Source organism: Castanea sativa, chromosome 11 (genome assembly GCF_040712315.1).
Source record: "Castanea sativa cultivar Marrone di Chiusa Pesio chromosome 11, ASM4071231v1".
Taxonomy (NCBI): Eukaryota; Viridiplantae; Streptophyta; class Magnoliopsida; order Fagales; family Fagaceae; genus Castanea; species Castanea sativa.
The window spans coordinates 51,963,307-51,982,370 of NC_134023.1; the positions used below are offsets into that span (position 1 = coordinate 51,963,307).

Sequence of the window (19,064 nt, forward strand, 5' to 3'; positions counted from 1 at the left end):
CAAAGAAGTCCAGTCTCTTACTGGACGAGTTGCCGCCCTTAACAGGTTTGTTTCGAAAGCTACTGACAAGTGTTTGCCATTCTTTGAAGTCCTCAGGAAAGCATTTGAATGGATGGACGAGTGTTAGAAAGCCTTCTAAGACCTGAAGGTTTACCTCACGACAGCGCCGTTGTTGAGCCCATTTGTACCTGGAGAGGAATTGTACTTGTATTTGGTAGTGTCCCCGTACGCTGTGAGCTCGGCATTGGTTAGAGAAGAAGGACGGGTTCAGAAACCGGTTTACTATATGAGCCGAGTACTAAGAGGAGCGGAAGGACAATATCCGATGATGGAGAAGCTAGCTTTTGCTTTGATCACGGCTTCTAGAAAGCTAAGATATTATTTTCAAGCTCATGTTATCAACGTCCTAACGGATCATCCCCTAAAGAAGGCAATGAACAAGTTGGAAGCTACAGGACGACTAATCCAATGGGCAGTGAAACTTAGTGAGTTTGATGTCAGATACCAACTAAGGAGCGCGATAAAGACACAGGCGTTGGCAGATTTCATTGCGGAGTTCACTCCTAGTCAGGACAAGCTGGACAAAGACATAGGAGTCGAAAGGTGGGTTATTAATGTAGACGAGTCATCCACACTATACGCGGGAGGAATTGAAGTCATACTAAAATCCCCGAAGGGTGACAAGTTGGAGTACGCAGCCCATTTATAGTACCAAACCACTAACAACGAAGCGGAGTACGAAGCTCTACTCAAAGGGCTAGAATTGGCTAAGTCCCTAGGAGCGGAATCAATAATAGTCAAAGGAGTTCTCAGCTAGTTATCAATCAAGTGAATGGAATGTGTGATGCTAAAGAAGATCGGATGAAGAAATACCACAACAAAGTGAAGCGGCTTGTCCAAAAGTTTAAAGAAATGAGTTTTGTTCAACTCCCAAGGGAGGAAAACATGGAAGAGATGCCTTGGCAAGAGCAGCTTCAGCAAGAGGAGTTATGGACGAATATGACAGAATCCAATACATGCCGAGCATAGACCTTCGAGATGTACAACAAATAGGATGAGGAGAAAATTGGATGAGTCCAATAGTAATCTATCTTAAGGATGGAAGGCTTCTAGAAGACAAGGACGAGGCTAGGAAGCTGAGGGTCAGGGCTGCCAAGTACATCTTCATAAATGAAGTGCTATACAAGCGAGGCTTTTCTCAACCGTACCTAAGGTGCTTGGTTCGGATGAATCAAACTATGTGTTGAGGGAGGTCCATGAAAGAGCATGTGGAAATCACTCAGGAGCAAGATCGCTAGTTCATAAGGTCGTCTGTGCAGGTTACTACTGGCCTACAATTCAAGCAGATGTTAAGGCTTATGTCAAGGTGTGTGACCAGTGTCAGCGCTATAGCAACGTCCCTAGACAGCCATCGGAGTACCAGACCCCAATGATGGCCCCATGGCCCTTTGCACAGTGGGGACTAGATATCCTAGGTCCTTTTCCCTTAGGAACCAGAAAAATGAAATTTTTGGTAGTAGGGATTGACTACTTTACCAAGTGGGTGGAGGCCGAACCTCTTGCAAAAATCACTCAGCAAAATGTTAAGAATTTCATTTGGAAAAATATCTTATGTAGGTTTGGAGTACCTAGGGTACTAGTATCTGATAACGGACGACAGTTTGACAATGCACCTTTCATGAACTTTTATGAACAATTTGGAATCAAGAATCACTATTCCTCGCCCTTCTACCCACAGGCGAACGGACAAGCAGAAGTAGCAAACCGTTCCCTGCTGAAAATCATCAAGACTTGGCTCGAGGGGGCAAAGGGGTTATGGCCAGATGAGTTGCCAGGTGTTCTTTGGGCCTACAGGAAGACTGTGAGGACACTAACAGGAGAAACCCCTTTCAAGCTAGCCTATGGAAGTGAAGTAGTCATAGATGCGGAAGTTCAAATGGCTAATCATCGAGTGATGAAATATCAGGAGAAAGAAAATGAAGAGCAACTTCGTCTTAACCTCAATCTCGTTGACGAGGTAAGGATGGATGCAGGACAAATGACAACAAGATACAAAAACCTTATGGCTAGGCAGCACGATGCCATGGTAAAACCAAGGCGCTTCAACATTGGAGACCTCGTTCTCAAAAGAGTCTCCTTGGCAACTAGGAATCCAGTTCATGGAAAATTGGGACCCAATTGGGAAGGACCTTATAAGGTAATCAACTACAAGAGGTAGGGGTCATACTACTTGGAAGCTCTGGACGAACAAAAGTTAGAGCATCCTTGGAACGTGGAGCACCTGAGGAGGTATTATCAGTAATAAGCTTGGACGAAATTCTCCAAGGACAAGGTTGCAGCTATGGACAAAGTTACAGCTATGGTCTATATGTTTACTTATATTTACAACTGTGTTCTTACTACTACTATGGTGAGTTTTAAGAATAAAAAGTGCACTAGTTCTTAAACTTTTGCACCGTCTACAGACACATTAGTGAAAGACAAGGTTATGTATGTAAAAGCATTTTCTTACGTATTTTCCTAAGGCACTAGCTTCTAAACATGTGCCATATTTGTGGACAATATATATAATAATATGGTTTGGATTTCTAATGTATTTAATGCATAAATCTAATTTCCATAATAGTACCCTCAAGGGGGGCAAAAGCCTAAAACGAATGAAAATCTCTGGACACAGGGATGAAACGTTCATAAACTTTCCTCGAAATGAGGATAAAATAAAGAAAAACAAGCTAAGGCATACTCGTCTGAAAATAGACGGACGAGAAAAGGGCATACAAGGAAGCATTAATCCATGGACGGGCATCTGGCCAAGACGCTTAGGTGTTCTAGGATGAGTCAAACACTAGAAACGTCTTGACGAAAGACGAATGCCAACTGCCTAGCCCATGGACGTGGAAAAGGATTGACAAAATCATCATTGCCACTTCTAGGACGAATCACACTTATGAAAATATAAACGGCAAACAAGACGCCTATGCATAAATGGGTCGTCCATAAGAAAAATGCGTGGGCGACCCTCCAATACTTAGAGTGGGCAGACTACTTAGAAGCCAGTAACATTAGTCATGAAAACAAAGGATAGACTCGTCCATACAATAACATTTAATGATGCATAAAAATGAATATTCATCAAAGTTTAAATAGGGCGGATGACCTACGCCCAAAAACCCTTAAAAAGAAAAGGATAAAGCTAAATTGTTTGAAAGCTCGTCCTAAAAATGTGGACAAAGTAAATGTACTTGAGTTACATCAAAAGGTCCAAAACAGTGGACCAAAAAAAAAACGAAACAAAACAAAACAAACACTTGAATACGCAAATATCAAAATCTCGTCTTCAAGCAGGAGGGGCATCAGCATTGGGGTCGTCCTGAGGTGGCTTCGTAGTGGCATCGTCCTCTATGTTGATATTCTCTAAACTCGTCTAGAGGAGGGAGCTTGAAGCAGCCCTACCAAGGTTAAGTTTAATAAGACTGAAGTCAATCTCAGGAAATTTCTCCACTGTGTACATCCTGAAATCTTCAAACCTAGCTGCATAGTTTGTGTCCAATAGATCGGTGAACTATTTGGACGCCTCACACTCTGCAACTGCGTCTCCCTTAGCCTTTTCAAGAAGGCCGCTTAACTCGCCGTTCTTCTTCTAGAGGAGATCAAGACGAGTGTCCTTCTCTTTGACATCAGTCTTTAACTCCTCGACATTATTTTTCAACTTCTTTGCATCTTCCTTGGCCTTGGCAACCACCTCAACCCACCTCTTAGACTCGTCCTTCCCCTTTTGGACTGTCTTCTCCAATAGAATCCTTGTCCTGTCTAATTGAGTTGCCTGCCTGGACGCGGCGATAAATTTAGACATTGCCTGCGTAAATTAAAATATTACAATATATATATACACACATGAGTATAACTGACAAGACATGGCATATGTATATGAAGAAAGCATACCTTAAAAAGGTCATGAACATCAAAGCGCTCAAAATCCTTTAAAGACATGTCATTGCATGTCGTCACGTCCTCGTCCATCACGACTTTCTCAAACCTTTCCCAAGCAAGGTCCGCATTTCCAAGAAGATTTTGAGGCACCCGTTGGGAAGGTTGAGACGAGGCAAGCTCAGTGATCTTGGACGAGATTTTCATAGACGAAGGATCCTTGGGCTCTGAATCAACATCCAAAATCTGGACGAAGTGCCCTTGGGGGAGGAGGAAAGGATTGGGTTAGCGGTCCTGAGTTTGGGTGTCCTGAGGCTTGGACGACCTATGCTTAGCTTTTTTCTCTTTGCGCCTACTTGGAAGATTCCCCAAATTAACTCCAAGTGACAAGTTCTTCCTTTCATCACCAGTGGATAGATGAGGCTGGGATTCCACCCCCTGCCCAGCTGCCTCGTCTACCATTTCCTTGCCCTTGTTCTCCTTCATCGTCGCCATTCCTGAAAAGAGAGACGTCAGTCACCCAAAAAAAAAGGGAAAAGGAAAAAAGAAAAGGATAGAAAAGAACTTACGTCTACGAACAGTGAGTTCGTGGGCAATAGCTTCAGCGGACGGCTCTGGACCTAACCCCCAAGTGGCAAGACGTTGAAGGCTCACCAAGGAATGGAAAGTCCTGTCAGTATATAAACGTGTCTTCTGAACTCGTTCAATATAAAACCCGCTCAAATGAGGCTGTCTAGCACCTAAAAAAAAAAAGGGTGATTAGACAACTACAATCAAAAGTGAATAACAAAAAGTAAAGTGACAACCATAGACATACCTTCAGGAAGAAGGTTCCCTAACTCTCTTGTGTAGGGAGGGAATGGATCCCTGTCAACCTCAATAGGGCGTCCAGCCCAAAAGCCAGAAACGAAGAAGAACTCCGTCTTCCTTTTCCTATCTGAGGTGACTAAGGACTTTATTATCCTATAATCTCTCCCCCTGGCTGTGAACTGATAAAAGCCAAGGGATTTGTTAATCTCGGAGGACTTATAGCAGAAGAGGAACTAGTCCATAGTAAGAGGACGATCCCCCTCAAACACCTCCCTTCATAAAACTTGCATAGCGACAATTAGCCTCCATTCATTGGGGTTAAACTGACATATACCTAAACCTAACCTAGAAAGCAACTCCCTGGCAAAGGCATTAAAGGGCAACCTCAAACCCCCCAAGAGGTAAGCCTCATAAATGCCAACGCCAAAACGGGGTTTACAACACCACTCACCACGCATAGGTACCCTGGGATTCAAGTCTTTAGGAATTTGGTACCACGTCTTAAGGATGCCTAATTTTTCTCTCATCTGTCTTAGAGGCAATCCCAACAGCACAACTATAAACTACCTCTTCCTCGTCTTGAGCGGAAGACGAGGGAGCACTTGTACCAGCCCTAAACCCTGACTCAGCCCTCGTCCTAAGGCTTTCCTGAAGTACCTCTAAAGGAACCCAAGGGACACCAGACGTATACTTGCCTATAGTGTTTCCCTCACTACTGCTATTGCAATCACTACTACTACTATCACTAGACCCACTAAAACTACTAGGGTCATGATACTCGTCTATGGCTTTGTCAACACTATTGCTAGACAAAGAAAGGACTACCTTAGACATTCTTTAAGAAAGCTTAGAACCTGAGGACGAGGATGGAGAAAATACCTGGGTCTAGACGAAGGGAGACTATGGACGTAGGAAACTTCTAGATGAGGCGCTAAGACGAGGGATGTCAAAGAAGAAAATTTGAGAAAATGTAGAGGGTACGAGAGGAATTCCACTATTTATAGGTGTTGAAAAATGGTGTCTCGAATTACGTGACTAACTAGGACACGCCACCTGGCATTTCCCTCGAAAAATTAAATCAACGTGACAAATTGCCAATGAAATTGCGACACGTGGCACATATAACAGCTAACATAAAGACACACGTCCAAAAGATGACGTCAGTTGATGTACTTCCTAGACGACCCATAGACAAGGGGACAACTAATGGGGTATGATAAAATATAACTCCAATATCGTCCATGGAGGTCATTCAAGACAAGACCAAGAAAGCAAAGGTTGTAAGAACCTCGTCCATAAATAGCTCGTCCATGCAGGAGGATGCTTGGACGAGCTTCGCATGGTCAAGTTTGACAAAATCGCATCGTTCCGTCCAAGGGAGCCATCAACCTCGTCCTGAAGAAGGTCATCCATAAAGGAACGACCTTCCTTGGAAGCGAGGTACGCTCGACAAGAGGACCCCTAGACAAGCCCTTGACACTTAGGAAAATTCCTGAGTGTGTACTACAACTTCTTATCACACGCATAACTTCCAGTGGCCGTTATGTGAGAAAAATGTAACTCCTAAACAGTTGTGGAAGTTATCCCTGAACCCTCACACCTCCTCAAATCCAAGGGAGGTTACAAGTTTAATAACTGTTTCTAGGACACTACATAAACGCTCATTCAGACCAGACAAATGTACGTTTTTACATTTTCCTAAAAAGTTAGAACTCCAAAATTATAGAGAGAAAACTAACTTTACCATCGGAGGGTTCTTGGCCGGCAACCCCAGTCACCTTTGATCATTGTTCTTTCTTTTTCAGACCATCAAGACAGCAAGTAGTCCTTTCAAATCCGAAGCATCCAGCCTATTGATTTTCTTCGCATCATCAATATCAAATTTCATATTAAACAAAAAAATAAGAGAAAAAAAATCATATTGTGTTAAACTTTCCATGAATTGTATATATGCATGGATTACCAATTAGTATTATAAATACGTCAATATGGCTTTTTAGTCTATGCACTCGACTTTACAACTTTTATGCGTGACGTGTCATTTGGTGATTAACTAATGTTGAAATTTATTATAAACACTATCAACCTATCACAATCTTAGCTGTTAATGAATCGGTAATTCTCTAGACGCACACCAAGTGTATATTTATTTCCTAAGAAAAAAATGCTATGGTTACAAAAACTTATGCAACTTTTGCCACAACTCATGACGTGACGAGTTGTGAATCCACCACTTACAATTCGCCATACACATGGTGAGTTGTGGCAAAAATTGTGTGAGTTTTTTCTGGTTTTAGCACTGTTCTTCCTAAGTTTATATGTGTATGAAGCTCCTTCCTGCAGAGTTGAACCCTTGCCCTTGCCCCCCACACCCCACAAACATTTATACTTATGGAGTGACCCCCGCACCAAGGGTGTGCGGTGGTCTAGCCAAAATTGAGTTGAATCCAAGAGGATTGTGTTTCTTATAATTAACTTTTTTGTACATTTCTAGCCACTATTGCTCATTTTCATGGAAAGCACTAGCCTCGTTGCTTGAAACATGGAGCATATATATATATATATATATATATATATATATATATATATATATATATGTACCTTTAAAAAGGTAATGTTTGTCGTTAGAGATAGACTCAGGATTTTAAGCTAGCGGGGGTCGGAGTATAAAGAAAAAAAAAAACCTCCAAATAGACATCCATATAGTACTAAAAAATTATAAATATACAAATTCGTTGTTTCTAAATACATTAAGGCCAGAGTGTAAAGAAAAAAAAAACTCCAAATAGACATCCATATAGTATTAAAAAATTATAAATACTCAAATTCGTTTTTTCTAAATATAGTAAGATGCAATCATTTGCCAACAAAATAATGTTTTTTTAATACTAGGCTGTAGGGCTATCCATCTCACCCACTGACCCACCCATACCCAACTCGCTACAACCAAATCCGACTGCTCCGGTGGTCGAACATGGGTCTCAAGCTCCAAAACCCGACACCGGCGGTTCAGTTTCGGTTCCCTTCCTTCAAAACCCGTTCAACCCAACCCGCCCTAAGAGAGAATGACCCACTACAATTTCAAACTTTTCGACAAGTTTTCCAGCATGATTTGGCAGATTTTGGCGACCAAAACACCAGATTCGGCGATTCTCGGCACGATTTAGGGGAAAAAGTATCAGATTTGGCGAAATCTCTACCAAATCCAGCTAGATCGCACCGAATCTTGGACGGATCGGGAGAGATCTTGTCGATTTTCTCCTTTTTTTGGTCCTCTCCGGCAGGTTTCGGCCTCACACGAAATCGATTCTCACCCGACGGGAAACCGACTCGTAAAACCCGACCCTAATACGGGTCGGTTGCGGGTTGGGCACCTGCCTACCCCATATCCGGCAGGTCGGTTGCAGGTTGGGCACAAACCCAACCCGTGGACAGCCCTACTAGGCTGGCTAGGATTTTTTTTTTGTTGAAGTTAGAGCAATCACAGTGGTGGTGCTAAAAATTTTAGCTTTTAGCATATCAAAAAGCTATTTTATATATTTTACCACCTCACTTTGCAATACACCTGATGTCAAATGTTCTTTTTTTTTTTTTTTATCACTTCACTTAAAATAATATACACAACTCATTAAAATAATAAAGGAAGAGAGAGAATTTGAGTTTTTTAATTGAAGGAAGATATATAATCTTAATAAAATATTGTATTTTATTTTTAACAATTTGCTACAGTCAACTGGTATTTATTCCAATTTACTGTAGTTGCAAAAAATTTAGCTTTAACTTCTCCAATAACAATTGATTTTTTGGTTCTTTGGTGGTAAAATAGTTTTTTTTTAGCTAAAAATACAATCACCATTGTGAATGTTTTTGTTAAATTTTTGGATTAGATAGTTGCTATTTGGATGAAGTTAGCTAAACTTATTGAGGAGAAAAATGTCCAACTAAAAAATAAAATATATATAATAACTATAAAAAAAAAAAAAAAAGTTTTGGACCCGGGGCCCGGGCCCCCTTGGGCCCCACCTAGGTCCGTCCCTGTTTGTCACATCGTTCTAGTTCTTATCTTTGTCCAGCAATTCCAATGCTGGCCGCAAACAAAGAAATGAGTCTTCATGACACTAGGTACTTAGGTGGTATACTATAGTATTAAACCAAGGTTCATTAATGGAGCCGAAGAACAAGGAGAAAGTGAGAATTGAAATTATAAAATAAAACCAGTTAATGGTTTCTCAATTTCTTATCAAAACAGCAACAACAATTCCTCAAGACAGGTCTCTTGAGAAGAACATTACTTCCGAAAGTAGTTGGACAAAAGAAAAAGATAGCTAATATGGATATGCATTGATAGCTTAGCTAAGAATATAGGATAGAAGCTATCATCTACAGCTTTACCAAAACAAGAAAAATGAAAGAAAAGGAATGTCATCATTTTACTTTACTCAAGTTATCTAGCTAGCTTGATATATATTAATACAGCAGGACTTAGCAACTAAATACTGAATTATTGTGTGTAAAACAACTATACAATACTATAATTTATAAGAAGAACAACCTTAAACCAACTCAACTTAGGTATACTAAAGTAATTAAAAACCCTAATACAACTTACTAGATCTGATGCAATATTAGATCTCATGCCTTATGTAAAGCAATTAGGTTTAGGACACATTGTACAATATTTAAAAGAAGAATAAGTGAATAACCATATATAAACCTAACTCAAGTTAGCTATAATGAAGTAATTAAAATCTCTAGTGCAACTTACTAGGACTTGGCAAAAAAATACAATAGGCTTTGTTGGACCTTGGGCTTATAAAGTTTTTCTTACCCATCCATATATAGCCACACGTATTCTTTGAATCCAACTAAAGTAAAACCACTTTTAAGAATAACAAAAACCCTACAACCAAAGCGTAATAAATCGAGAAGAAAGTAAGATTTTAAAAAAGAGGTGTAAAGAAAGGAAATTTTCAACTAACCACAAATCATCACGTCACACCGTCAAATCCATGTAAGAGCATCCACATCAGCTCCTTTATTTTACACATCCACTTTTACACTAAAAACCCACTTTTTCTATTTTACACATCTAATTTTACAAAACACCCACATCAGTTCATCTATCCTACCACCTTTTTTAATTAAATAATCAATTTTCTTTAATATTTTATTATTTTCCCAACTACCTCTTAAATTACCGCGCTCTCTCTCTCCCAATTCATTTCTGACTTTTGCTCTCTCTCTCTCTCTCTCTATACCCATCTCTCAGACTCTCCCCCTCCCTCTGCCACTCGATCAACTCTCCCTCTCCCTCTCCCTCTTGATCAACACCCTCTGCCTCTCAATCAACTCTCCCTCTCCCTCTCGATCAACTCAAACCCTCCCTCTCGATCAACTCCCTCTCCGATCAAGAGCTTAGATCACCATCCGCGAGTCCGATCACGATCTGCGAGCTCCGATCGGTGATCCGTGAGTCCGATCGCGATCCGCGAGCTCCGATCGCGATTCGCGAGCTCCGATCGGCGATCCGCGAGCTCCGATCGCGATCTGCGAGCTCCGATCGGCGATCCGCGAGCTCCGATCGGCGATCCGCGAGCTCCGATCGGCGATCCGCGAGCTCTGATCCAGCATCCGCGAGCTCCGATCCGCGTCCGCGAGCTCCAATCCCCAGCAAGACCCACGAGCTCTGACCAGTCAAGCACCGATCTGTGTTTGTTTGTGTATGTCTGTGTTTTTTTTTTTTTTTGAGCAAAGTATATCTCTGTATATTCTGTGTTGAGAAAAATATGAGAGAATGGAGTCTGTTGAGCATGGATCAGAGAGAGAAAAAAAAAGGAGCGAAGGAGAAATGATAAAATATTGTATAAACGAGCTACAGTAACCATGTAAATATACATGGTACTATAGCTCGAGATGGTTTTACATGATTTTACCCAGTTTTAGCTCCACTGATGTAGGGGATTTTTTGCTCAAAATGTGTAAAATTGGTAGTTTAGATGATTTTAACTGGACTGATGTGGATGCTCTAATACGTTCAAAATAGCAACTTGGGAAGTGCCCATGTCTTATGTAACGATGAGTTTCATGGTTATTATTCAAATACTAATGAGAATTTGTCAAAGTGTCATTGAATATATAAGTGCGGTAAAGAATACTCAAAGAAAAAATTGAGGCTCACATATGTTCATAATTAAATTTAATGTGACTAATTAGATAATCAATTAAATATTTTCATATGTTACCTAAAATTAAAATATTTTGTCTAATCTAATAATGCCATACGTTTTTATTCGAGAACAAAGTTTAAATTCCATCTAAGATTAGTTGAATATGAAGCGTAAAAGCATCCAAGAAATTTAAGAAGTCTATTGTCATAGTTTTTTTTTTATTAAAGCTATGCAGCCTTGAATAAATTCCTTCCATAATTTTTTGAATAACATGAAGAACTTGAAAAACAAAGTCTCTAAGAAGCACAAGAGTAGTGATTCATCGTGGATTTGTTACAAAGTCATTTCAATCTATTTTCTAATCAAAGATAAGACTTAAGAGGCTCTTGGGCAGGGGCGGAGTTACTTTTAATGCAATCTTTAAAAATAAAAAATAAAAAAAATAAAAAAAATAAAAAGAAGAAGAAGAAGAAGAAGAAGAAGAAGACTTTTGTATAAGAATAATTAAAAATTAAGTTACCTTTGTACCAACATTGAATGAGAGCAACCTTGTACACCCTGTTGATCACTATAGTGCTACTCAGACATTTTTTTTTTTTTTTTTTTTGAGAAACACACACTCGCACACACACATATATAGGGGAAGGGAGATGAAATAAGAGAATACACTCACACGCCAACACCAAAACTGCATGCGACAGTTAGTGTTGTGGAGCAAGTGATAAACTCCTTCTCAATATCACACCTTACCGATGTGAGACAACTCAACAACATTGAATACCTTGTTTTTTAAGAAACACTCACTAGTGCTACTCAGACTTGGCTATGCATTATAGTTCACAATTGATTGGTTAGATACAAATGAAATAGGTCCAAATAAATGGCTAGATGCAATTTAACCTAATGCTGATTTGCTAGCAATGACTAATCGGATGGCTAGCAAATCAGCATATGTTCTTAGCAAGAGCTGAGAAAAATTTCATTGTTAAACATATATTGGAATAATTAATATATTTTTTGTACACGATCGGGGAATGGAAGTAATTAGTCATTGCTAGCAAATCAGCATATGTTCTTAGCATGAGCTGAGAAAAATTTCATAGTTAAACATATATTGGAATGATTAATATATTTTTTGTACACAATCTGGGAATGGAAGTAGAACCAATTAGATGTTTAAAGGTTGGCATGATTAGAGGCCTTAGGGTGTCATGCCTAGATGAAATTGATCACTACTTAACCATGATGGAGCTAGGGATTAAGGAGAGCCGATCACAGTCGTTTAGAAACCTTGTGTCTTGTACTAGTATCAATTTTATACTAATTTTTCCCCACAGTATGGTTATAATGACATAGGTTAAGCCTCATTAGGCTAATTAGTTAGACTAGTAGTGCATGAAGGATGCTTAATTATGTCATTATAATCATAATGCGGGGAAAAATAAGTATAAAATTGATACTAACGCAAGACAATTAGGCTAGTAGAGCATCGAGGATGGTTAATCACACACACATCCGAAAGATTATGTCTATAAAAAGAAGTACAAATCTGATAGAAAACTTCTTTTAGTTTTATATTAGTTTTTGATTAAGTGAGATTCCACAAAAGTTAGTAAGCATTGACCACATTGTTTTTTAAAAGCCACATATAATGAGAGACATTTGATCCGGTGCTTGACCACTTGGACAGGTCACAGCTTAATATATAATTGTTATATTGCAATCCAAACTTCCTTTGGAGAAAAAATGATGTCCATACGCATTAATAAATAAATTGCATGCGTTTAACAAGCCAACTAAACTGCATGTAGAACACAACTGAAAAACGTTTCAATAAGTCATGAAGATGAAAAAAAAAAAAAAAAAAGCGTGGGATCTTGCTGACCTATCTTTGCATGCAGTATTAGGTCACAATCCTAATCAAGTAAAATAATAGAAAGACATGTTTTGTGGAGGTTGCTTATTGCTTAAGTCTTTCTACCTTGCCCGTTGTTAGATTGGGTTGGTTTGGCTATAGCTGTAGCTTAGTTTTCTTTTGAAAGTTTCATGTTTTTATACATAGTATTGTTGATAACATACATAATCCTTTGCTCCAATTTATATATATATTAAATTCAAAACTTAGAGAAAGTCAATTAGATTCTAAATTAAAGTCCAATTTTGCGTCACATATCCCATCTAATTTTTAAATTTTTGTGTCAAATGAATTATTAGGTGCAAAAATCAAAGAGTTTAAATCCAATTGGATTTTAATTAAAGTTCAATTTTGCATCACATGTCCTATCTAATTTTTTAATTTTGTGGCAAGTGAATTATTGGGTGCAAACTTCTGCTCAGAGAGAGAGAGAGAGGGGGGGTGGTGTGAAGATTTATAACTATCTTTGACATTATACTCTGATTGTTTGCTTATTTGAGATCCAAAATTAAAAATGTGGAATTGGAATATATTTGGATACTTTTATATTTATTGAGTCCAACTAAAGGATTTTTTGAGTGTTTTTTTTTTCATCCGTGACAATATGACTATACGATTGTGGGTTCTTGTTTTGGACAATACCCAAACCCAAATGACGATAAGGATCTTAAGCCTCCAAAGAAATAATGTTTGATGGTTGGTGAGCTTGGTTCACCACAGCTGTGTTGAGCTGATTATGAACTAATTTGTGCACAAAACATGGGTCCTACAATACATATACATTTATACATGCGCACATATATATTGTAAAATAAGTGGTTGAGGAACAATAAAGGAATTATCAAGAAAAATGTGAGCAAGAATGTCAGGGATCCTTAGAAAATAGAGCAATAGTTCATTATATTAAGTTTTTAAGTACATTGGACCCGATTTCTCACTAGGATATGCCACGAGGTTCAAATAAGTTCAAAAGTCACAGACTTTGACAGCTCTTTCTAGGCTTCCAATACTTATGAGGTTTGAATCCCCTTGAATCCAAGTGTATCCTCAAACACTTGCTGTAGAATCCTTCACAATGCCTTTCTTTTTTATCTGTTTTTCTTAAGCTTAGTGACTCTCTCTGATGCTCTTAATATGCTCTGATTAATAATTGTTGAATGCCCTTTGTTGATGCCTTAATCCTCCTTTTATGCCTTAATTCTCCTTTTTGGCATGCTATTGATTCCCTCCTTTTGCTACCTTGGGTACCAAAACTAATGTTATGTCAGCAACATTGGTGGCTAGTTCTTTCCTTATTTCTTCATTATAATCTTCTTTTGAGATTTATCTCACAAAAGTTCCTAGCTGGCCTTTCTCTTTTGGGAGATCCTGATAGGGCAAGTTCAAATGTCTTTCCTAAGTCAAGGCTTCCAATCCTTCTCTCAAAGCTTCTAAAAAGACTTTTCAGAGCCTTTTTGGCTGCCTCACCCTTTGTCCCTTTCTTTCAAATAGGTAGATTCCTTCTTGACATGTTGAAAAGCTCTCAGCCACCTTCCTTCATGGTTTATCCTTTCCTACTCGGTCTGAGGTCCTGGCTCTTCCTACCAGGTATTGGCCCCAAGCCACCATGCAACAAAGCCTTCTTCTAGGCTGTGGGTGGCTGATGGGACATGACCCATTTGTTCTCTGTGCCCAAGGGCATGCCTCCTTGTGCCGTCCACATCCTGGTTGGCCTCCTTCAGCTTTTCTCAAGGATCCCCCTTGGCTTTGGTAGTTTCAAGATATCTTGGTCTAGTCCCTTTCTTCTCCCTAAGCTCTCCCAGGGATCCCCTTTTACATAGGGCTGGGCCAAACTTCCTTTATTTTCTTCTTTCCTCTCTAAGGCCTAAGGATTATCCTATTATGGGCTTGGGCTCACTCTTGCCCATTCTTAATGGGTCAAACCTTGGCTCACAGATTAGGCCATCCTTGGCTTTGAGGCCCCATCTGCTTTGGATATTAATATTTATAACATTTTGAACCTCAACAACGATTAATCATCATTATTGATTATATGTTTTACATATATGTTAATAACTTCTTAAATATTAGTCTAGAGAATATGTAATATTAATGTGTTTTTCAAGTATAAATATTACTTTGAGAAGATAATATTCTAACAGACTTTTGAGATCATATTCTGCCCCCCAAATATTAGATTTCAATTCCGTCCCATTTATTTAGAACACCTCTTGGTACCTCCCAAAACTATTTCCTTTTTTTTTTAATATATATATATATATATATATAGAGGAAAATTATTGAAACCATCTTATTCGTGAGTTTTCTTTATGTTATACGAAAACAATTTTTAAAAACTATTTCCTGAAAACAAAATCAAACATGCATGCCTAACCATTTCTTGCCAACGTTTTTACTCTAATTCAACTGAAAATTCTGCCAATTATATTGATCTTCTATGTTACTTCTAAGAAGCATGTTTCCCCTTTTTTTTTTCTGAGAGTCAGCCTAAAGTTTTAAACATTATTCTTTGCTAATGTAATCTTCAAAACCAGTGCTCAACTACGATACAAAGTACAGCGTGGATCAAGTAAATGAAACCGAATACAACACTTGCAATTCCACCCATCCCCTCAAAGCCTATACCGGCGGCAACACAGTGATCACGCTATCCAATCCCGGTGAGCTGTACTTCATATGCCCAACACCCGGTCTCTGTGCTCAAGGCATGAAGCTAGCAGTCAAGGTTGATCAGTCCAACAGTACTAGTAGTGGTACTGCACGCAGCTTAATCGCCACTGCTGATTTGAAGCTCGGGTTTTTGCTTGTGTTAGCGACTATGCTTTCATTCATGGACTAAACTAGGAGGAGAAGCACAGCTCTTGCTGTTTTGTTCGTCTTTTGTTTGAAAGATAGGATTTGATCCTATCATCATGCACTTCACAAACGTAATGGTGTTTTTTTTTTTTATATAGTGTTCTGTAACTTTTGCTGAGCTTAATTTCGTGATTTTTGAACAATAAAAAAAATGCTTATAATTAGTGAGTGGCATACAGCAATATTCATCTCTTTCCAAATGATCCGTACATGTTAACTACTGTTTCAAACTTGTTTCTAAACACCATTTAATAAGTTGAGATAGACTTTCTAATACTGAATTAAAGATTGGTCCCAAACAATGACTTGCGTTTGGATGGTTGAGTAAAGTCGCAAACATACATTGGATTGTCTAGTTATATGATTTGGCTATATAATATCTAATAGATTTTTTTACTAACCTGGGGCTAAAGACTGTATTGCATCTTCTATTCTAGATAAAAAATAAACATTTAACACAATTTTTGTCATAACTCGCCATATCGTCACATGGTGAGTTATGAGTGATTGAGAAAAAATGTTCACCACTCACAATTCGCCACATAATAAGTTATGGCAAAAATTATGCAAACGATTGTGGTACTATCATTTTCATAAATATTAAAGCATCTACGAACCATTGAAATAAGCATCTACTTTGACCCAAAAAAAAAAAACCAATAAGGGAGGGTAGGGTGTCGATAGATGGGGACAGACCCTTAGGAGGTGCAATAAGCAGCCCAATTAAGTTGCTAAATTACGGACTAGAAAATTTAAGACTGCGAACAAAATTAGCTAGCCATGCACATCAAGTAAGATGAATCCAAAAATGATCTAAACTCTTGCAACTACTTCTGTAATCTCCCAATTAGAGAAACTTGGGACCTGTTTTATTCCATCGGTGACGGTCTCTGAGTTTAGCCTCCAAGATAACATATTTGTGTTGGAGTTTTGAAACTTCCTTGGGCCGCCGAAAGAGTTGCATGGGCCTCAGCCCAATTCACCGAGCCTTTTAAATGGGATCCGGTCCAATATGGCATAGCATTCCAAATAGGAATACCTTATGATCTCTAAAGCATCATCATTGACCTTTATCCGGCCTTGAGGTTGAGGAGGGAGTTGCCAAGAGGTAGATAAATATTTAAATTTGTCTGGCCATGCCTTGAGGTGAAGTCAGGATGCGGAGCCAAGAATTTTTGTTTGAGGGCCAGGTAAATTATGGTATTGAAACATTAGTCAGGACAAACTTTGTATGCACGCGCACATACATATATACACCAATGGCGGTTTTAAAAAAAAAAAATTTAGAGTGGTCATTAAAGAGAATTCACAATTACAATATTTTTCTTGATACTTTTTTTAAGGAAAAATAAAAATCAAGATTATTTTAATGTAATGGGCTGAATGAGTTACAAAATTGAATGATTAAGGATTTTTATTTTAGAACATGATTTTTTGTTGAATAATTTATTCACTTGTTGTTTGGTTTGGTCTTGTTTTTATTTCAATTATTTTTTGACTAATTTTTATTGCTGTTATTAAGCTTTTTTGGGGGGGGGGGGGGGGGGTTAAGGGGTTAAGGATTATGTTTGGAGGACAAAATTATTTTTGGAATAATGCTATGTCTATAACATTTTCACAATAAATTTTATTCGACAAGTTGTTAGTGGTAGGTTTAAAAGTGATGTCAATGTTGGCCCAAATTAAAATCAGTATTTCCTTACTACATAGGACTTGTTGTGAAATTGTTGTAGATGTATCATTACTCTCATTTTTGTTGAACTAATTCTTGTGATTTTCAAGTCAAAGTGTTAAACATTTTTATCAAAATGGTCACCATAGGTTAGTTTAGTATATAATTTTTTCTATGGCAAATATATATATGTACATTTTTTTTTGCAAGTTAGGGTGGTCCTATGACCACCCTCGCTTAGAGGTGGAGCCACCAGTGATATACACAAATATATACAATTCGGGATATCATAGCTTCATTGATATAATAAAACTATTACTGTTTTACTACATAATTATAAGCAAAATTGTTGAAGTCAATTCATCGCATTCTAGATGTTTGGATGAAAAATTGAAAACAAGTGTAAAATCAAAATTCTTGGCTTATGCTCAACTAACAAAGGAACGTTAGTCTTTTCAAAATAAAAGTCAAAATTCAAACTTAGAAGATGATGATATGAAAGGAAAAGAAAAAGAAAAAGTTAATGCCGTGGCTTTTTTTTTTTTTCCTTTAATAAGAAGAGTTAATTAATGCCTAAATCATTAATTTCTAGGAAGTAATAATGACACTATTATATATGAGTTTTTTTTTTTTACCCTTAGATCTAATAGTAATCAATAGTTCACAAAATGTGTAATTTTTGTGAAGTTACACCAGATGTAATTTGAACTTTTGTTAAAATTCAAATTTTTGTAGTTTAAAATAATACATAAAAGATGAGGTTATAGATCAAATGGTAAATAGCATCCGATTGATATGAAAATTGGCATGCATGTTAAGAACATATAGAACATGTAATTCAACGGTTGGATTTTTAATATATTAATTCAATAACAAGTTATTGGGTGGTGTAATATTGCTTAGAGTTACACTATGTGTAACTTGAACCCAACTTTATATATAAAGAAAAAAAGAAAGAGAAACTTGTCTATGTAAGGCATGTGACCACTAAGCCAGTCACCCAATTTTACTTTAAAGAGAATTATTGGACATTTTGGGGAGGGGACCAACTCCTAACCTTTCAAATTTTAATATTTATATATTTATGGTATAATTTAAAATATATATATTATTTGAGGGGCCCCCAAGCTAATACAAAGCTCCACCGCCCCTGGGTGCAGCAAGTCTTGTTGGTGAAAATGTGCTAAAGAACCTGGTTGGTCTTCTTCCCCAGCTTATTCCTATTGCACCTTAACGAATCACAGCAAATTTAAGTTCATCTTACTTACTAATGCCTAAGAATTTACTGGGGTAGAAGATAAGTTCAAACCCAATATCATGAATTGGTTGGGAAGGGATGTTTGCAAAACTAATTGACCGAATTGTCTACTTTAATGAATAGAACAATTACAATGGAACTAATTAAAAAAAAAATCTTGAAAACCACAAATAATCCAAAATTTAAGCAAATATAAGAGCACGTTTAACAATAGAAAATAAAATCATGAGAGAAAAAAAAAGACTTATTTATGTGACCACAAAGCCATGCTCAATTTATTTTTTGATAAAAGAAGGGAGTATTATTTATATATTAAAAAGCTTATACAACAGCAAGTTCAAAAGCCTCCAAAGGTCATATTCTACTAGTCCCGAGGTGTTTCATATACCATACAAAAGTTGGATATACAAAAAATGGGCATGTATCATAAACTTCCAAAATACTGTGTTGTTGACGATC

At 37.8% G+C, this 19,064-nt stretch overlaps 1 protein-coding gene across 1 annotated transcript; it reads left to right on the top strand.

Annotated features, from left to right (window-relative positions):
* The first annotated feature begins 433 nt into the window (after positions 1 to 433).
* LOC142616697 (uncharacterized) lies at positions 434 to 2,218 on the top strand. The gene is made up of 2 exons (XM_075789496.1): positions 434 to 603; positions 1,855 to 2,218. Exons 1-2 carry the CDS (start codon positions 434 to 436, stop codon positions 2,216 to 2,218), a joined length of 534 nt encoding a protein of 177 aa, XP_075645611.1.
* The last annotated feature ends 16,846 nt before the right edge of the window (positions 2,219 to 19,064 follow it).

Coding starts and splice junctions, on each gene's coding strand:
- LOC142616697 (XM_075789496.1), top strand. CDS start 434: ATGAACAAGTTGGAAGCTACAGGACGACTAATCCAATGGGCAGTGAAA. Junction 604..1,854: donor AAAGACATAGGAGTCGAAAG/GTGGGTTATTAA, acceptor TTGGGCCTACAG/GAAGACTGTGAGGACACTAA.